General features: G+C 36.6%; 1 protein-coding gene and 1 non-coding gene across 2 annotated transcripts; one reads left to right on the top strand and one right to left on the bottom strand.

Moving 5' to 3' along the window:
* Nucleotides 1-13,420: 13,420 nt before the first annotated feature.
* Nucleotides 13,421-14,077, bottom strand: LOC140861715 (uncharacterized). Its single transcript, XM_073264734.1, has 2 exons — nucleotides 13,840-14,077; nucleotides 13,421-13,569 (listed from the first exon to the last, which is right to left on the bottom strand). The coding sequence occupies exons 1-2, from the start codon at nucleotides 14,075-14,077 to the stop codon at nucleotides 13,421-13,423; spliced, it is 387 nt and encodes a 128-aa protein (XP_073120835.1).
* LOC140870222 (small nucleolar RNA R71) lies at nucleotides 13,575-13,680 on the top strand. Its single transcript, XR_012147193.1, has one exon. It is a non-coding gene; the product is annotated as a small nucleolar RNA R71 (small nucleolar RNA).
* Nucleotides 14,078-15,816: the final 1,739 nt, after the last annotated feature.

The raw sequence follows: 15,816 nt of genomic DNA, 5'->3' as shown, positions 1-15,816 counted from the left end.
TTTACTTTTTGAGATGCATAATATTGTTACAAGGCGAGTGGCATCATGTCTGTTTTTCAAGTGCCTTCGACGTAATTTCTTCCCTTTTTTGGACTATATATGTTTTGTGTTAGGCTAAAATTTGGTCATGTTTTTTTTTTAAAAGTATTTTATTTATGAGCATAAGTTGGTCATATATTTAAATTTCCATTGTTTGTGAAACTCCTACTTCGTCTAGTATCGACTCGGTAAATTGTGATTACTTTTTTGGATTTTAAAAATTGTAATCTGTGACTCATGATCTCTAGTGGATTAAAATAGGGTGTTGGGGTTTTTCTTTTAAAAAAAAATGGAACGTAAGATCATTATTCACCAGTTAATATAAATTTTATTAATCTTTCGATCAATCTATAGCATTAGGGAAAATTGCTTTTTTGGTCAGGTATGTTTGTCACTTTGCGTTTTCAGTCCTATATATTTTTATATTTCAGTTTTAGTCCGCTATCTTTATTTTTTTGGCAATTTTAGTCCTTTTTCCGACGTAGCGCTGACGTGACACCAATTCAATGCTGATGTGGAGCTGACGTTTACAAAGGGACAAATATACAAAATCAGATTTGCAATTTTTCCAATAGCATTACTATGATCAATAGTATTTGATTCCTATTAATTTTGACCCCATAAAAACTGTTTCTATAGTCATCCATGTATTTTGGTCATGCCATTCTATGATGATAGCACGAATATTTTAAAATATCAAATCGATAGAAAGTCATGGAATCATACCACTCACTAATAAAATGTCGGAGAAATATGAGAGAAGTAATTTGGTTAAATTTTAAAAATTAAAAAAAAAATTTATTTCTCCCCAGTACGTATACTGATTTATATAGGAGATGGTTATTTTTTAAAAAAATATTGGTTGTGGTTAACTTTTCATATCGATTATATTAAATAATTAAGAATTAAAACAAATGAAAATTGTTAAACAATCATATTGGAAAATCAATGGGCCAAAATAATTCATGAACGGGCACGATATTATAAGTTTCTTTCTTGATCAAATCCGTAATATTTATTTTCATATTTATTTTCTATGATTTTTCCAATCAGAATAGAAATTATATTAAGAGGGAAAAAAATCCAACTAACTTCGTAACTTGTAAGTTATTCAACCTGATATCCAAGTCTCAAATTTGATATGAGAATTTGAGTTTAAGATTTGATTATAATTAGCAACTATTTTCTATAGCTATGGGGTTTTTAGAGCTAGAAAAATAAAGCAATTGAACAAGCAAGGGTGTTAGATCTGATATAGTTTATTTTATTTTTTAAAAAAATGATATTAATTCAAAATTATATAAAATAAAAATAATTAACAATTGAATGGTATATGATTTGCCTAAAACACTATGTTAGATCTAACATAGAATATGATTTGTTCAAAACACTATACATCTTATCAAACTAGTTATATTGATTATTCTTTATGGTTTATTTTCCTTTCTACTCTTTCAATTTAAAAAATTATTAGTTTCTTTTTCAAAATTTTAAAATATATTTATTTCTTTAATTTCTTACATAACACACACACACATTATGTGTGCCACGAATTGCTAGTATGTTTAATAATATAAAGCTCTTGAGAGACAGTCTCATGAGTTTATATTTATGAGACAGTCTCACTAATCTTTATGCACAAGAGGTCGATTTGATCCATATTTACAGTAAAAATTTAATAATTTTAACATAATAATAACTTAATGAGTCAAGACAGATAGGAGATATGTTCACAAAATTGATCTCTGAGATGATCTCATAGATTTTTGTGGTTTAATAAAGTAAAACGACATGTTGTTGTCCTGTTATTTTTTTAACTTTGTGATTTGATTTTGCACTATAATTTTTTCACTTGTGATCGGATTATTTATGTTTTCAATTTTCATTTTTCATCATGCACCTTACCATTTTTACAATTTATTCTTTTTTAGTCGGAAATGGTAATATAAAACCATGTTAGGATCAAAAACATGTGTAGAGAGGGGGTGAATACAAGTTTTTAAAATATTTTGAGTTACAATAGCTCGTTTTTGAAATGTTCAAAAATGAACCGAACATCGAGAAATTATATTGATCAGTTTGGTTACAAAACCAAGCGGAAGATACTCAACATAATCCTTTAAAATCCGATTAAGCATTTTAAAAATCGTTTGAAATTGCAAGTTGAGATAATAAAAACAATTTGATTGAAGCATTTTATCAATACTTTGTATGCAACAATTAGGTATTTTAAAAAACACATAAAATACTCCAACAAATCATCCAAAAACAACAACACAAAGTAAATGCGATAAAATAAAGAGACACAAATGTTTTATGGATGTTCAAAGACTCAACCGCTCCTACGTCATCTCTTCTTCCGTTTTCGAAAGAATTCCACTAAAAGACTTTGAATATTACAACTTCTTGTAACTACATCACTCCAATCTTAGGACTTACCTAAATCAGAACTCCTAAAATCTCTCAACTATTGTTATGACAACAAGTCTCACAACCAAATACAAAGATTACACATTCTTCAATGTCTTTGTGCATAGAATCTCACTCAACTATTCTATGAAATACATCTCTCTTTTGTGTGTGAGTGAGTTGGGATGTGAAGAACTTGATTGTGAAAGATCAAGAAATCTGTTGTATTCTTCAAACCAAGGAAAAGTTCTCAACTAGCTGATAAATATGTTTAGACATTTTTTTTCTTTGTTCGATTTATGAATGATGCTATATTTAAAGCCTTCAAGAGAGATATATACGTTAGATACAAGAATATGATCGTGAGTAACGATTTTGCACTGTTTCTGTAATTGAAACAGTCATATTCACGCTTATGGCCACTTTCCTCATCTTCTGTTGAATTTGGACTCTACTTGTAGTAGCCCGATTTCAGTTTACAAGATTATGGGACTTAAACGTGATTAAGGAATTAATTAAGGGACTAAATTGCTAAATGAACTCAAACAGGATCAGACCGTCCGTTCTAGGATCGAAGCGTCCGATTAGGTGCCAAGTTGGAGCTGACATATGGCGGAGATCGGAGCGTCCGATCTGGGATCAGAGCGTCCGATGTGTTGGCGGGAGTGATATCAACGAGATAACGCCACGTGGCCAGACATGCAGATCGGACTGTCCGATCTGGCCAATCGGAGCGTACGATCGTACCCTTTAAATAGGGGTCCGAATTCCTCATTTTGAAATGCAATTTATCCTCTCCTTGGTCCATGTTAGCTTGATTTTAAGAGCTTTTGGGTACTTTTATTTTAAGAGTTGGAGTAGGTATTGTTTTTATATAATGGACAGTGTTCGTAGTAGTAGCCAGGCGACGGAGCTCTGTTGAGGTGTCCAGGATCCGTAGCTAGGTTGTGCCCAAGCTCTGGGGCATGAGACATCAGTGGCTGAAGACGAACGAAAGTATGGTTCTGGATCCTTATAGGAAATAGGGAGTATGCTATAATTTAATTAAGGATTTTAGAGCATGATAGGTGATGCTTTGGCATGCTAGATAATACATGGTATTTATGTATTGTAGTGCTGCATGGTAGGCTTGGACCTAGAGAGGAGCTTTTAGGATCTGCCTTAGTAAGGTACGGAAGTGTAATGGTCCCGGTGCGTCCCTTCATAGCTCAGGGTGCCCGCAAACATTTTTTCTACGCATGGCCTTCTCCCCACCTGGCTAGGGGAGTTTTTGCCCTGCCCAAGGATCGAACCTTGTACCTCCAGGCTTAATTACAAAGTCTTCTGATCCCTGGTGTTGTGAAAAATACTCGCAAGCGTACGAGTGTCAAGTTTTAGTAAAGAATAAGTAAAGTGTCGATCCCACGAGAATTAATATGAAAATATTCAATACTTGTAATTAAAATAGTCTTAATTTTATTTAAAAAATTAAAATTTGGAGAAATGCTGAAAAATTAAATAAATAGAAAAGAATTATCAAGCTCACGCACACAACTTTTGAGAAATTATCAATCAGAGAGAAACAGTCTAGAGGTTTTGATTTCACTTGGTCTCGACAATATTCAATCCTAAATAATCTAGTTTACGAATTTCTTTCAATTAATAACCAAGAACACTTAGATTATCTTATTTCCCTCTCCCGAGCAACAAATAGAGTGTATCAACTACAATTTGATTTCAATATCCCTATTAAAAATCTAGATGTAGTGATAGGTGTAAAACGATGTTCCTTAAAGATTCTATCAAAGTTATATACTCTCCCGAGCTATATAAACAATTAATAGTATAGTTTCTATTGATCATACTCAAAATCCCCTCTCCCGAGCAACAATTTCAAATAAATATAACAACTCAATTTATGGCCAGTAAATTAAGAAGACATTCAATTCTAGAAACACAATTAATCTATAGAAATTCAATTAATTAAAATCAAAGATTCATGAATATGTCTAAACCAAGCTACATCAACCTTTAGACTAGAAAAGTTTAGTTCATGCTCAAATTCAAAAAAAAAAAAACCAAATCATGTTCAATGTCTCAAACATAATTCAACAATAAAAAGAAATAGATAATAAGAAATAACAAAGCCGTAGTCTTTCTTCCGTGTCCGGTCGAACAGTCTTCGTCTTCGTTCCAAGTAATCTTCAATTCTCGATCCCAAAATCTCACAAAAGTGCTCTCAAGAATATTGTGTGTATTGGCGGCTGATAGATGGCTCTATGAATCCAAAAAATCCCTTTTATATGCCCTAAGAATCGTCCAAAATAAGCCCAAGAAAACCCCAAAGTTTCCATAAAAACTTGGATTCTAGATTTCTGAACAGCGACGGCGCGGGCGCGCAATGGAACAGGGCGGGCGCGCCTCTCTCTCGCAAAAACACTCTTCAACAATTTCTTCAATGGCGCGGGCGCGCGTAGGGTCAGAGCGGGCGCGCCTTCAGCTAGACTTCTCTTCTTAAAATCCTCAATAACAGCGCGAGCGCCCCTCATTCGGCGAGGGCGCGCCTTTACTTCGAACTTGGCCTTTTTATTCTCTTTTTTCAATATTGATTCTTCCTTTAACTTCCATCTTTTAGGCTCAATTCCTTTAAATACTCATCAAAGTCCATAACTTCCTACAAACACAAAAACAACAACAATTTGACGCAATATCTACCAATAAATTCCAAAAGTCAAGTAAAACCATATACAAATTAATTGCACAAAATGCACTTATCAAATTCCCCCAAACTTGATCTTTTGTTCGTCTCGAGCAAAACTAACACAAACTCAACACAAATGTATAAACAATAACCATCAAGAATTACTATGGATCAATGACCTCAGTTTGAAATTTCAAAACAATTTAAATCCAATCATATCTAACCTACTAACACTTGAAAAAATTAGTTAGCCAGAAAAATATTTCAACCTCATAAACTCATAAAATCCGCAACCCACGTTTCAAAATGCTCTTCTCTTAACTCAATTCAAACATTTATAAATCATGAGGACTTTTCAAGGTAACACATGATCAATTTCAAAGATGTATCATAAAAAAAACACTCACAATCAAGTTAATTCAAAGAATAATAGTGTGTGTGTTTTTCGATGAAAAAAATCATAATCATTAAAAGTTTCAATCAACAGTCCATAGGCTAAATTCTCGCAACCCCTCTCCACTAGTATATTGGGCAACTGTGACTCGGTCAATAGGACTTAATCAGCTTATAATGGTAGGCCTGGCTCATGGCTACAAATGAAGGATTAAGAATTCAAAATAACGAGTAATTTATATTTATGCTCAATCTAACTTCAACTCCTTTTCATTCACAATTTCACACTTATTTTTTTTTCTTCACTTCATTTATTTTTCATCTTTTTCACAACTCTTTTCTTTCTACCATTTTTTTCTTTGTTTCTTTTCACAACTACCTTCTTCAACTCAATTCATCCACCACACCATTCCATTTTCAAAAATAAAACTAGGAGAATATAACATTTTAGCATTCAAATTACTCCCTTAAAGGTAGAAAATAGTATTTAAGCTATTCAGGTAATCAATTTAGGACCTTGAAACAATGACGAATGGGAGGTTTATCACACGTTTACACGCATGCCATTCGATTTTCAATAAGGCTCAAACAAGGTACTAGAGATAACATGTAAAAATAGGGTAGCTTGAAAGGTTCAAACGAATTCAGAAAAATTGCCTAAATCATGCCTAATCACAGTTTTGCCCGTATTTCTCCTCGAAGAGTGTTTGAACAAGTTCTAGACAAGTCTCAATCCACAATTAAATCATGCAAATTCCAATCAGTGCAGAAAAGAATAATCATCAACAGTAAACGATGATTTCCACAAAAATTTTAGATTTTTCGTACCTCAATGTACTAATATACGTGTAGGCTCAAATGAGCAACTAAGGATTAATTTACTCAAGAAAATTCAGGCCCAAAAATCTCAAGCAATGTCTCAATCATTTTTATGTTTGTTTGTCTCAAAATTCAGATTCAAGCAAAATCACAGAGTATTTAGGAGTTCAATTGTTCACTTGGTTCCGTTCATTCAAAAAAATTTGTCAGCTAGACAGATAATCATAGATTTAAGTTACAAAACAAAAAGTTAACATCATTGGCCATTAATCCATTTCATTCATGACTTCTCAACAACATTCACCTAAAACCACAACTACATAAATTTCTCAAATTCAGCCACACACTAACACAAAACAACTCCTAAGAACCAACAACTAAAATAAAAGCACAAAACAAATCAAAAGAAAAAAACAAAAAAAAAACACCAAATGTTAAAAAGGACACAATCCCCCCAAACTTAGTAAATTCATTGTCCTCAAGGAATAAAACAAGAAAGCAGAGAGGACATGTACCACAAACGACAACCGTCAGTGGTCGTCGCCATCACCAGTAGCATCATCGTGGGTAGGATCAAAAGGGCCAAAAGTGGGCGGCCACTGTGGATACGGAGGAAATAGATGAGCCAAACTAGAAGGCGGTGGAAATTGATGTCGCCAAGCATCGGTGAAGTCCATCATATAGTCCATAAAGACACCAATGGTCTGCTGAAACATCTGAAACTCTTGACGGTGCAAGCGCGATTCCTCCTCCACAATAGCAACATGGTCAGGCGCAACAGAGGGGTACTGAGGTTGAGTGGTAGGGCTTCGTCGTGCAGCTGCTCTCTCATTAAAATCTCGCCTCTCAGCATGAGTTCAGTGCTCAGAAGTCGGTATCATACGAAATGGGGCATGACAAACAATAGGAGTTGTAGCCTTCAGCAGCTCTTCATTCGGATTCCACTCTAATCCCTCCTCTTCGCGAAGATCAGTGATAAGTGCTGGCAATGCAAACCCGACAGTCGTTTTTCCCACCGCCATACCTTGAATTGTTGCTTGACAAATCTGACTCAAATCAATAGCTTTGCCCTCCAAAATACAATTGACAAGAATAGCGCGGTCTCGGGTCACCTCATGATCGTGGTCTGTCGGTTTAAGTCGAGCACACACAAAGTTATACCACAGTTTAGCATCAGGAATCAGTTCGGTCTTCTTCAATTTGGAGGGCAAGTGATCACGGCCCATTCATCATTCCGCGCCTGGAATACATATTCGGCTCAGAATTACCGTGTTATCCACGTCATTAGCTCTATATTCCGCATATTCATCATGAAACACCGGTGGGAGGTTATACATGGTGTTAATCGTGTGAGCATCAAAAGGCACTAACTTGCCGCGAACAAGCACTTTAAACTGCATATGTTTTACCTCAGGTTTGCATAGAATTCAGGAACTAAGGGGACGACTGCATCTTGGGGTGGCTGAGAAAATTTTAACCATTGACGACCATTTACAGCCCGGCCAATACTACTCATAAACTCATCATTCCCAAATCCCATGTATGTATCGAACTCACGCTCCGGTAGTATCATTTTCCTTAGACATCGTTGATAGTGCTCTTCGGCAATCTCATTCCAAAAATGTTGCGGTTCAGGCTCCGCAGCGGAAGTAGAAGATTACTCGACAGATTTTAACTTTTTCTTGGGTGCCATTCGTCAAACACTTGGTATGCACCTTAATTAACCACAACAATTCACCAAATTTCAACAACCACAACTCCCCCAAACTTGAATAGAATCCACACTCAACAAACAACAACAATAACTTCAAATATAATCCAATAGAATTCACACTCCACAGATTGTTGAGAAATATCACATGGCACTAGTCACCACCAACTCACTATAGAAAATGGAAATCTCAGAAATTAATAGCCAAAGTTTTTTGATATCTCAATAAGGAACACTTACTCCAATCGGGTAATGTAAAATTAACAAGGCAAAAGTTTCCCCCTTTGTAGGCCAATCAAACTCGAATGTTAAGAGCCCCCTGTGCAAGTGATGACACCGATTCTCTTCGAAAAGAGGAGGAGAAAGAAGGTAGAGGATGTATTTTGGAGATTAAGCGAAGGAATAGCCGATTGGGGAAGTAGGAGAATGTAAGGTGGCGTGAGGATAGAGGCGTGTAGAAGAAGTAGGGAAAAATTTGAATAAAGGAAAGAAAAGAAGATGTATATATGGAATAAAGTAGGGGCGGGGTGGGGCGGGCGCGCAGTAGCTAGGAGCGCCCGCGCCTTTAGTTCGATTGTACGCGATTGTATCAATGAAGGGGGCGGGGTGAGCATGCAGTAGATAGGGGCTCCCGCGCCTCTAGTTCGAAAAAAAATATGGCATGCAATCGGGGCGGGCACGCCTATGTGTGGAGCAGGTGCGCCTCAAGCTCAAAAAATTCAAAAGGGTGACTTCAGGAGCGGTGCGGGCGCACTATGGAATAGGGCGAGCGCGCCTGTAGCTCGCATTTTTTTTATTAGATGGCATAAAGATGGCGTGGGCGCGCGAGTAGAGGGGGCGGGAGCGCCTTAGGCTCGAGCTTGGGCTCCAAAAACCTGAAAAAAATCATAGAAAAGTATCCAAATTATTTCCAAAGCACACCAAAATAATTATAAAAAAATAAAAGCAAATATAAAACGAAAAAAGTTCAAAAAACAATAAAGACAAAAACTAAAAAAGTTTGGGTTGCCTACCAAAAAGCGCTTGGTTTAAAGTCATCAGCCCGACTTGCATCAGTCTTATTTGGGATCTTCTAGAAATGCGTTGGACGCAAGTTGTACTTCGTTGCCAAAGTAGTGCTTGACTCTCTGTCCATTAACCTTGAAAGTTCTTCCATCTGTACATCTCAATTAAATGGCACCATGTGGATAAATGGTCTCCACGAGAAATGGCCCGGACCATCGCGATTTCAAATTTCCTGGAAATAATTTCAAACGAGAGTTAAATAACAGAACTTTCTGACCCGTTTCGAATTTCCTATGCACAATGTTTTTATCATGCCACTTATTTGTTTGCTCCTTGTATATCTTGGCATTCTCATATGCTTCATTTCGGAATTCATCCAATTCATTCAACTGTAGTTTTCGCAACTCCCCGGATTCTTCGATATCCATGTTTAGCTTCTTGACAGCCCAAAACGCCTCGTGCTCCAACTCCAAAGGTAAATGACATGCCTTACCAAAAACCAACCTATAGGGAGACATCCCAATAGGTGTTTTGAAAGCAGTGCGGTAGGCCCAAATAGCATCAACTAGCTTGATTGCCCAATCTTTCCGATTTGTCTTAACCGTTTTCTCCAAGATTAGCTTGATTTCCCGGTTAGAGATCTCCGCCTGGCCATTGGTTTGAGGATGGTATGCACACGACACCTTATGCCTGACACCATACTTAGTGAGCAAGGTGTTAAAAATTTTATTGCAAAAGTGCGTACCTTCATCACTGATTAACGCTCGTGGAGTTCCAAACCTCGTAAAAATATTCTTTTGCAAAAACTTTAATACAACACGAGCATCATTAGTAGAGGTGGCAATGACTTCCACCCATTTCGAAACATAATCAACTGCTAATAAAATATAAGTGTACCCAAAAGAAGGAGGAAAGGGACCCATAAAATCAATACCCCACACATCAAACAATTCCACTTCTAAAATATTTGTGAGGGGTAATTCATGCCTTCTAGATATATTTCCCCTTCTTTGACACTTATCACATAATTTCACTAAGTTATAACTATCTCTAAACAATGTAAGCCAATAAAAACCAGATTGTAGTACCTTAGAAGCAGTCCGGGTTGCTCCAAAATGTCCTCCATATGGTGCTGAATGACATTGTTCCAGAATTTCATGTGCATCTTGACCCGCCACACATATCCGAATCACTTGATCGGCACAACGTTTGAAAACATAGGGATCATCCCACAAGTAGAACTTAACGTCATGGAAAAATTTCTTTTTCTGATGTCTGTTCAATTCTGGAGGCATAGCACCACAAGACAAAAAATTAGCAATATCAGCAAACCATGGAAGAGAGGAACTTACCTCAAAGATCTGTTCATCCGAAAACAATTCCTTTATGCTTTCCTCATCTTTAACGTCTTCTAGCTCCAATCTCGACAAGTGATCAGCAAATTGATTTTCGCTACCCTTCTTATCCTTGATTTCAAATCAAATTCTTGTAGAAGCAGAATCCACCTTATCAAGCGTGTCTTGGCATCTTTCTTGGAAAATAAATATCGAATCGCTGCATGGTCAGTGTAAACAACAACTTTAGTGCCAATTAAATACGGACGAAATTTATCAAAATCAAAAACTACTGCAAGCATCTCTTTTTCGATAGTAGTGTAGTTTTGCTGTGCGGCATCCATGGTGCGACTGGCGTAATAGATTGCTCTAAAAATCTTATCCCTCTTCTGGCCCAAAACAGCTCCTACTGCATAATCACTCGCATCACACATCAACTCAAAAGGTTCCTTCCAATCCGGTACAACCATGATGGTTGCTGTGATCAACGCCGTCTTGATCTTCTCGAAGACCTGCAAAAAATATCATCAAATATAAATGTAGAATCTTTTTCAAGCAAATTACATAGAGGTTTTGTGATTTTTTAAAAATCTTTGATGAAACGCCTATAGAACCCCGCATGGCCTAGGAAACTTCCGATGCCCTTGATATTCTTTGGAGGTGGAAGCTTCTCAATTGCAACTACTTTGGCTCAATCCACCTCTAACCCATTTGATGACACTTTATGTCCAAGGACAATGCCCTCTTGAACCATAAAATGACATTTCTCCCAATTAAGAACTAAATTCTTTTTGGCACCTCTGCAAAACAAGAGAAAGATTATGCAAGCAATGATCAAAAGAGGAACCAAATACTGAAAAATCATCATCAAGTCTTCCACCATATCTGCAAAAATTGCCATCATACACCGCTGAAAAGTCGCCGGTGCATTACACAAGCCAAAAGGCATCCTCCTGAAAGTAAACGTGCCATAAGGACACGTAAAAATAGTCTTCTCCTGATCCTTCGGTGCGATAGAAATTTGATTATAGCCTGAATAACTATCTAAGAAACAGTAATAGTAATAACCAGCAAGTCTATCAAGCATTTGATCAATGAAAGGAAGTGGAACAAACTCGCCAGCCAGTTACTGTACGTGTGGATATTACCTCTTTAAAACTTTAAAACTTCTTTCTTAACTACCTCTTTCATGGCGGGATTCAGCCGCCTCTGATGATCAACATAAGGAGTATAAAATCTTCCATCAAAATTTTATGCATGCATATTGTTGTACTAATACCCTTAATATCAAAAATTGACCATCCTAAAGCAGTTTAAAAATTTCTCAATACTCTCAACAACTTATCTTTTTCTACAGCAGACAGGTGAGCAGAAATAATAACTGGACAAGTAGAATTTTCACCAAGGAATGCATAACATAGATGTGCAGGCAATTATTTAAGAACAAGAGTGTCAGAAGATACCTCAGATGCACTAATGTCTAAAGCTTCAGATTTCTTAGTACTCACCATTTTGTATTTTGGAGTGCCCTCAAGAAATGCTTCTTGTTCATGTAACTCCCAATCCTCTTCCTTATCAAATACTTCATCCGCTACCAAACACCTTTCTAGTGGGTCAGTAATTCTTGCACATGAAAAAGAATGATGAGAATCAATAATTTCAATGCTTTTACATGTACTTACCTCGCTTGGACCCCTCATGGTGTGATAAATATTAAAAATCACAGCTTCACCGCCAACTCAAAGTGTGAGCTCTCCCTTGTGGACATCAATTAGCGCACGTGCAGTGGCTAAAAAGGGTCTCCCAAAAATCAAGGGAGTTTCTTCATCTTCGTCCATGTCCAAAATCACGAAGTCTGCTGGAAATATAAACTTGTCGACCTTCACTAAAAACATCCTCCACAATACCTCGTGGGTATGTGATACTTCGATTGGCTAGCTATAATGTGATGGTGGTTGCCCTGACTTCTCCAAGCTCCAATGTCCTGTATACAGAAAAAGGCATTAAATTTATACTTGCTCATAAATCACATAAAGCTCTATTTACCTTAGAACCACCAATAAAACAAGGGATAGTAAAACTCCCTGGATCCTTAAGATTTTGTGGCAACTTTTTCTGCAGGATTGCGTTGCACTCTTCTGTCAAATTCACCACTTCATTGTCTTGCAATCTCCTCTTCTTAGGCATCACATGTTTAATGAAATTAGCATAGTTGGGCATTTGTTCCAAGGCATCTACAAATGGAATATTGATGTGTATCTTCTTGAAGATGTCAAAAAACTTGGAAAATTACTCATCAAGTGCCTTCTTCTTAAACCGCTGTGGGTAGGGAAGCTGTGGCTGGTACATTGGTTTTGATTCAGATCTAATCTTTGGCTCTTCAACAATGATTTCTTCAACCACTGGTTCTTCAACTCCCTTGGCTTTGCTCTGATCCTCATCCTTTAACTCATTACCACATCTTAATTTCACTGCTTTGCACTGCTCTTTTGGATTCACTTCAGTATTGCTAGGAAATTGTCCTCGGTTTTGATCATTCAAAGCATTTGCAAGCTGTCCAATCTGTGTTTCCATGGATTTCATCATAGCTCCCAAACTGCACATATGTGTCTCCATGCTATCCATTCGAGTTTCAGTCCTCGCCATCCTCTTGCTAGACTCAGTGACATATGTAGCAACAACATCCTCCAATGACACCTTTCCTTCTCCCTTATTTGTATTGAATCCCGGAGGGGGATTCAACACATTTTTATTGTTGGCATAGGAAATATTTTCATGGTTACGTAAGCTAGGATGATAAGTATTGGGCGTAGGGTTACCTCGATAATTTCCATAGCCTCTGGGATTTATATAATGCGCTTCATCAGGTGGATGAGACTCTTCTATGGCAACCGACACACCTGCAGGTTCTGCTATATTCACTTTGTTTAGAGCAGCAACTTGTGTACTCAACGCAGATATCTGTGCAGTGATGGATGTGAGAGGATCAACACTGTACACTCCCTTCTTGACTCCCATACGTTCAGATGGTCATTGATAACTATTGATAGTCATTTGTTCCAGCATATCGTAGGCCTGAATGGGGTCCTTAGAAAATATGGTACCACCAGCAGCAGAATCTACAGACATTCTTGTAGGCGTGTTCAATCCGTTGTAGAAAAGCTCTATTTCTTCCCAATCTGCAAAATTATGATTAGGACAACGCATCAATAAATCTTTATACCTTTCCCATGCCTCATATAGCTGTTCTAAATCATGCTATTGAAAGGTACTGATCTCAATCTTCAGCTGGGTAGACTTGGCCGGTGGAAAATATTTTGCTAAAAATTTCACAGCCATGTCCTCCCAAGTTGTTATGCTTCCTAACGGCAATGAGTGCAACCAGCTTCATGCATTTTCCCTGAGAGAAAAATGAAACAAGCATAAGCGTATTATATCCTCAGAAACACCATTTATTTTTACCATATCAGTAATCTCTAGAAAGGTGCGCAAGTGCAAGTGAGGGTCAGCTGTGGCAATTCCATTGAATTGGTTCTCCTGAACCATGTTGATTAATGCCGGCTTCAACTCGAAGTTGTTGGAATTTATTGTCCCTCGAGCTATTCCAGAGTAGTGAGCCTGGATCGTTGGCCTGAAATGATCTATAATTGGCACCAAAGGCAATTCGTTGACATTCTCTTCAGCCATGTTAAGTTGTTCTTCTCTTCTTTCTCTTCTCAAAGCACGCGCAGTTCTCTCGATCTCTGAATCAAATAGTAGAGAATTTGCACTTTGAAATCTTTGCATAAACTACAGTTAAGAAAAACAAAATTTATTAGTACTTAAAATAAAAGAAATAAAAGTTCTAAATTAAAACTTAGACTAATTGATAACAAGACTAAACAAAATCAAAAATTAATCCCTGGCAACGGCGCCAAAAACTTGTTGTGAAAAATACTCGCAAGCGTACGAGTGTCAAGTTTTAGTAAAGAATGAGTAAAGTGTCGATCCCACGAGAATTAATATGAAAATATTCAATACTTGTAATTAAAATAGTCTTAATTTTATTTAAAAAATTAAACTTTGGAGAAATGCTGAAAAAATAAATAAATAGCAAAGAATTATCAAGCTCCCGCACACAACTTTTTAAAAATTATCAATCAGAGAGAAACAGTCTAGAGGTTTTGATTTCACTTGGTGTCGATAATATTCAATCCTAAATTATCTAGTTTACGAATTTCTTTCAATTAATAACCAAGAACACTTAGATTATCCTATTTCCCTCTCCCGAGAAACAAATAAAGTGTATCAACTACAGTTTGATTTCAATATCCCTATTAAAAATCTAGATATAGTGATAGGTGTAAAAAGATGTTACTTAAAGGTTCTATCAAAGTTATATACTCTTCCGAGCTATATAAACAATTAATAGTGTAGTTTCTATTGATCCTACTCAAAATCCCCTCTCCCGAGCAACGATTTAAAATAAATATAATAACTCAATTTATGGCCAGTAAATTAAGAAGACATTCAATTCTAGAAACACAATTAATCTATAGAAATTCAATTTATTAAAATCAAAGATTCATGAATATGTCTCAACCAAGCTACATCAACCTCTAGACTAGAAAAGTTTAGTTCATGCTCAAATTAATAAAAAACCAAATCATGTTCAATGACTCAAACATAATTAAACAATCAAAAGAAACATATAATAATAAATAACAATGCCGTAGTCTTTCTTCCGTGTCCGATCGAACAGTCTTTTTCTTCGTTCCAAGTAATCTTCAATTCTCGATCCCAAAATCTCACAAAAGTGCTCTCAAGAATATTGTGTGTATTGGCGGCTGATAGATGACTCTATTACTCCGAAAAATACCTTTTATATGCCCTAAGAATCGTCCAAAATAAGCCCAAGAAAACCCCAAAGTTTCCATAAAAACTTGGATTCTAGATTTCTGAACAGCGACGGCGCGGGCGCGCAATGGAACAAGGCGGGCGCACCTCTCTCTCGCAAAAACACTCTTCAACAATTTCTTCAGCGGCGTGGGCGCGCGTAGGGTGAGCGCGGGCGCGCCTTCAGCTCGACTTCTCTTCTTAAAATCCTCAATAACAGCGCGAGCGCGCCTTCACTTTGAACTTGGCCTTTTTATTCTCTTTTTTCAATCTTGATTCTTCCTTTAACTTCCATATTTTAGGCTTAATTCCTTTAAATACTTATCAAAGTCCATAACTTCCTACAAACACAAAAACAACAAAAATTTCACGCAATATCTACCAATAAATTCCAAAAGTCAAGTAAAACCATATAAAAATTAAGTGCACAAAATGCACTTATCAAATTCCCTCAAACTTGATCTTTGTTCGTCTCGAGCAAAACTAACACAAACTCAACACAAATGTATAAACAATAACCATCAAGAATTACTATGGATCAATGACCTCAG

This window comes from Henckelia pumila, chromosome 4 (genome assembly GCF_033568475.1).
Source record: "Henckelia pumila isolate YLH828 chromosome 4, ASM3356847v2, whole genome shotgun sequence".
Classification (NCBI taxonomy): Eukaryota; Viridiplantae; Streptophyta; class Magnoliopsida; order Lamiales; family Gesneriaceae; genus Henckelia; species Henckelia pumila.
This window is presented reverse-complemented; position numbering and strand designations above follow the sequence as displayed.

What these genes read in the sequence shown, in the direction of transcription:
- LOC140861715 (XM_073264734.1), bottom strand. Translation starts at nt 14,077, where the DNA reads ATGGCTGAAGAGAATGTCAACGAATTGCCTTTGGTGCCAATTATAGAT. An exon ending in TGATATGGTAAAAATAAATG is followed by an intron (nt 13,570 to 13,839) that starts GTGTTTCTGAGG and finishes ATAATTTTGCAG; the next exon opens with ATTGGGAAGAAATAGAGCTT.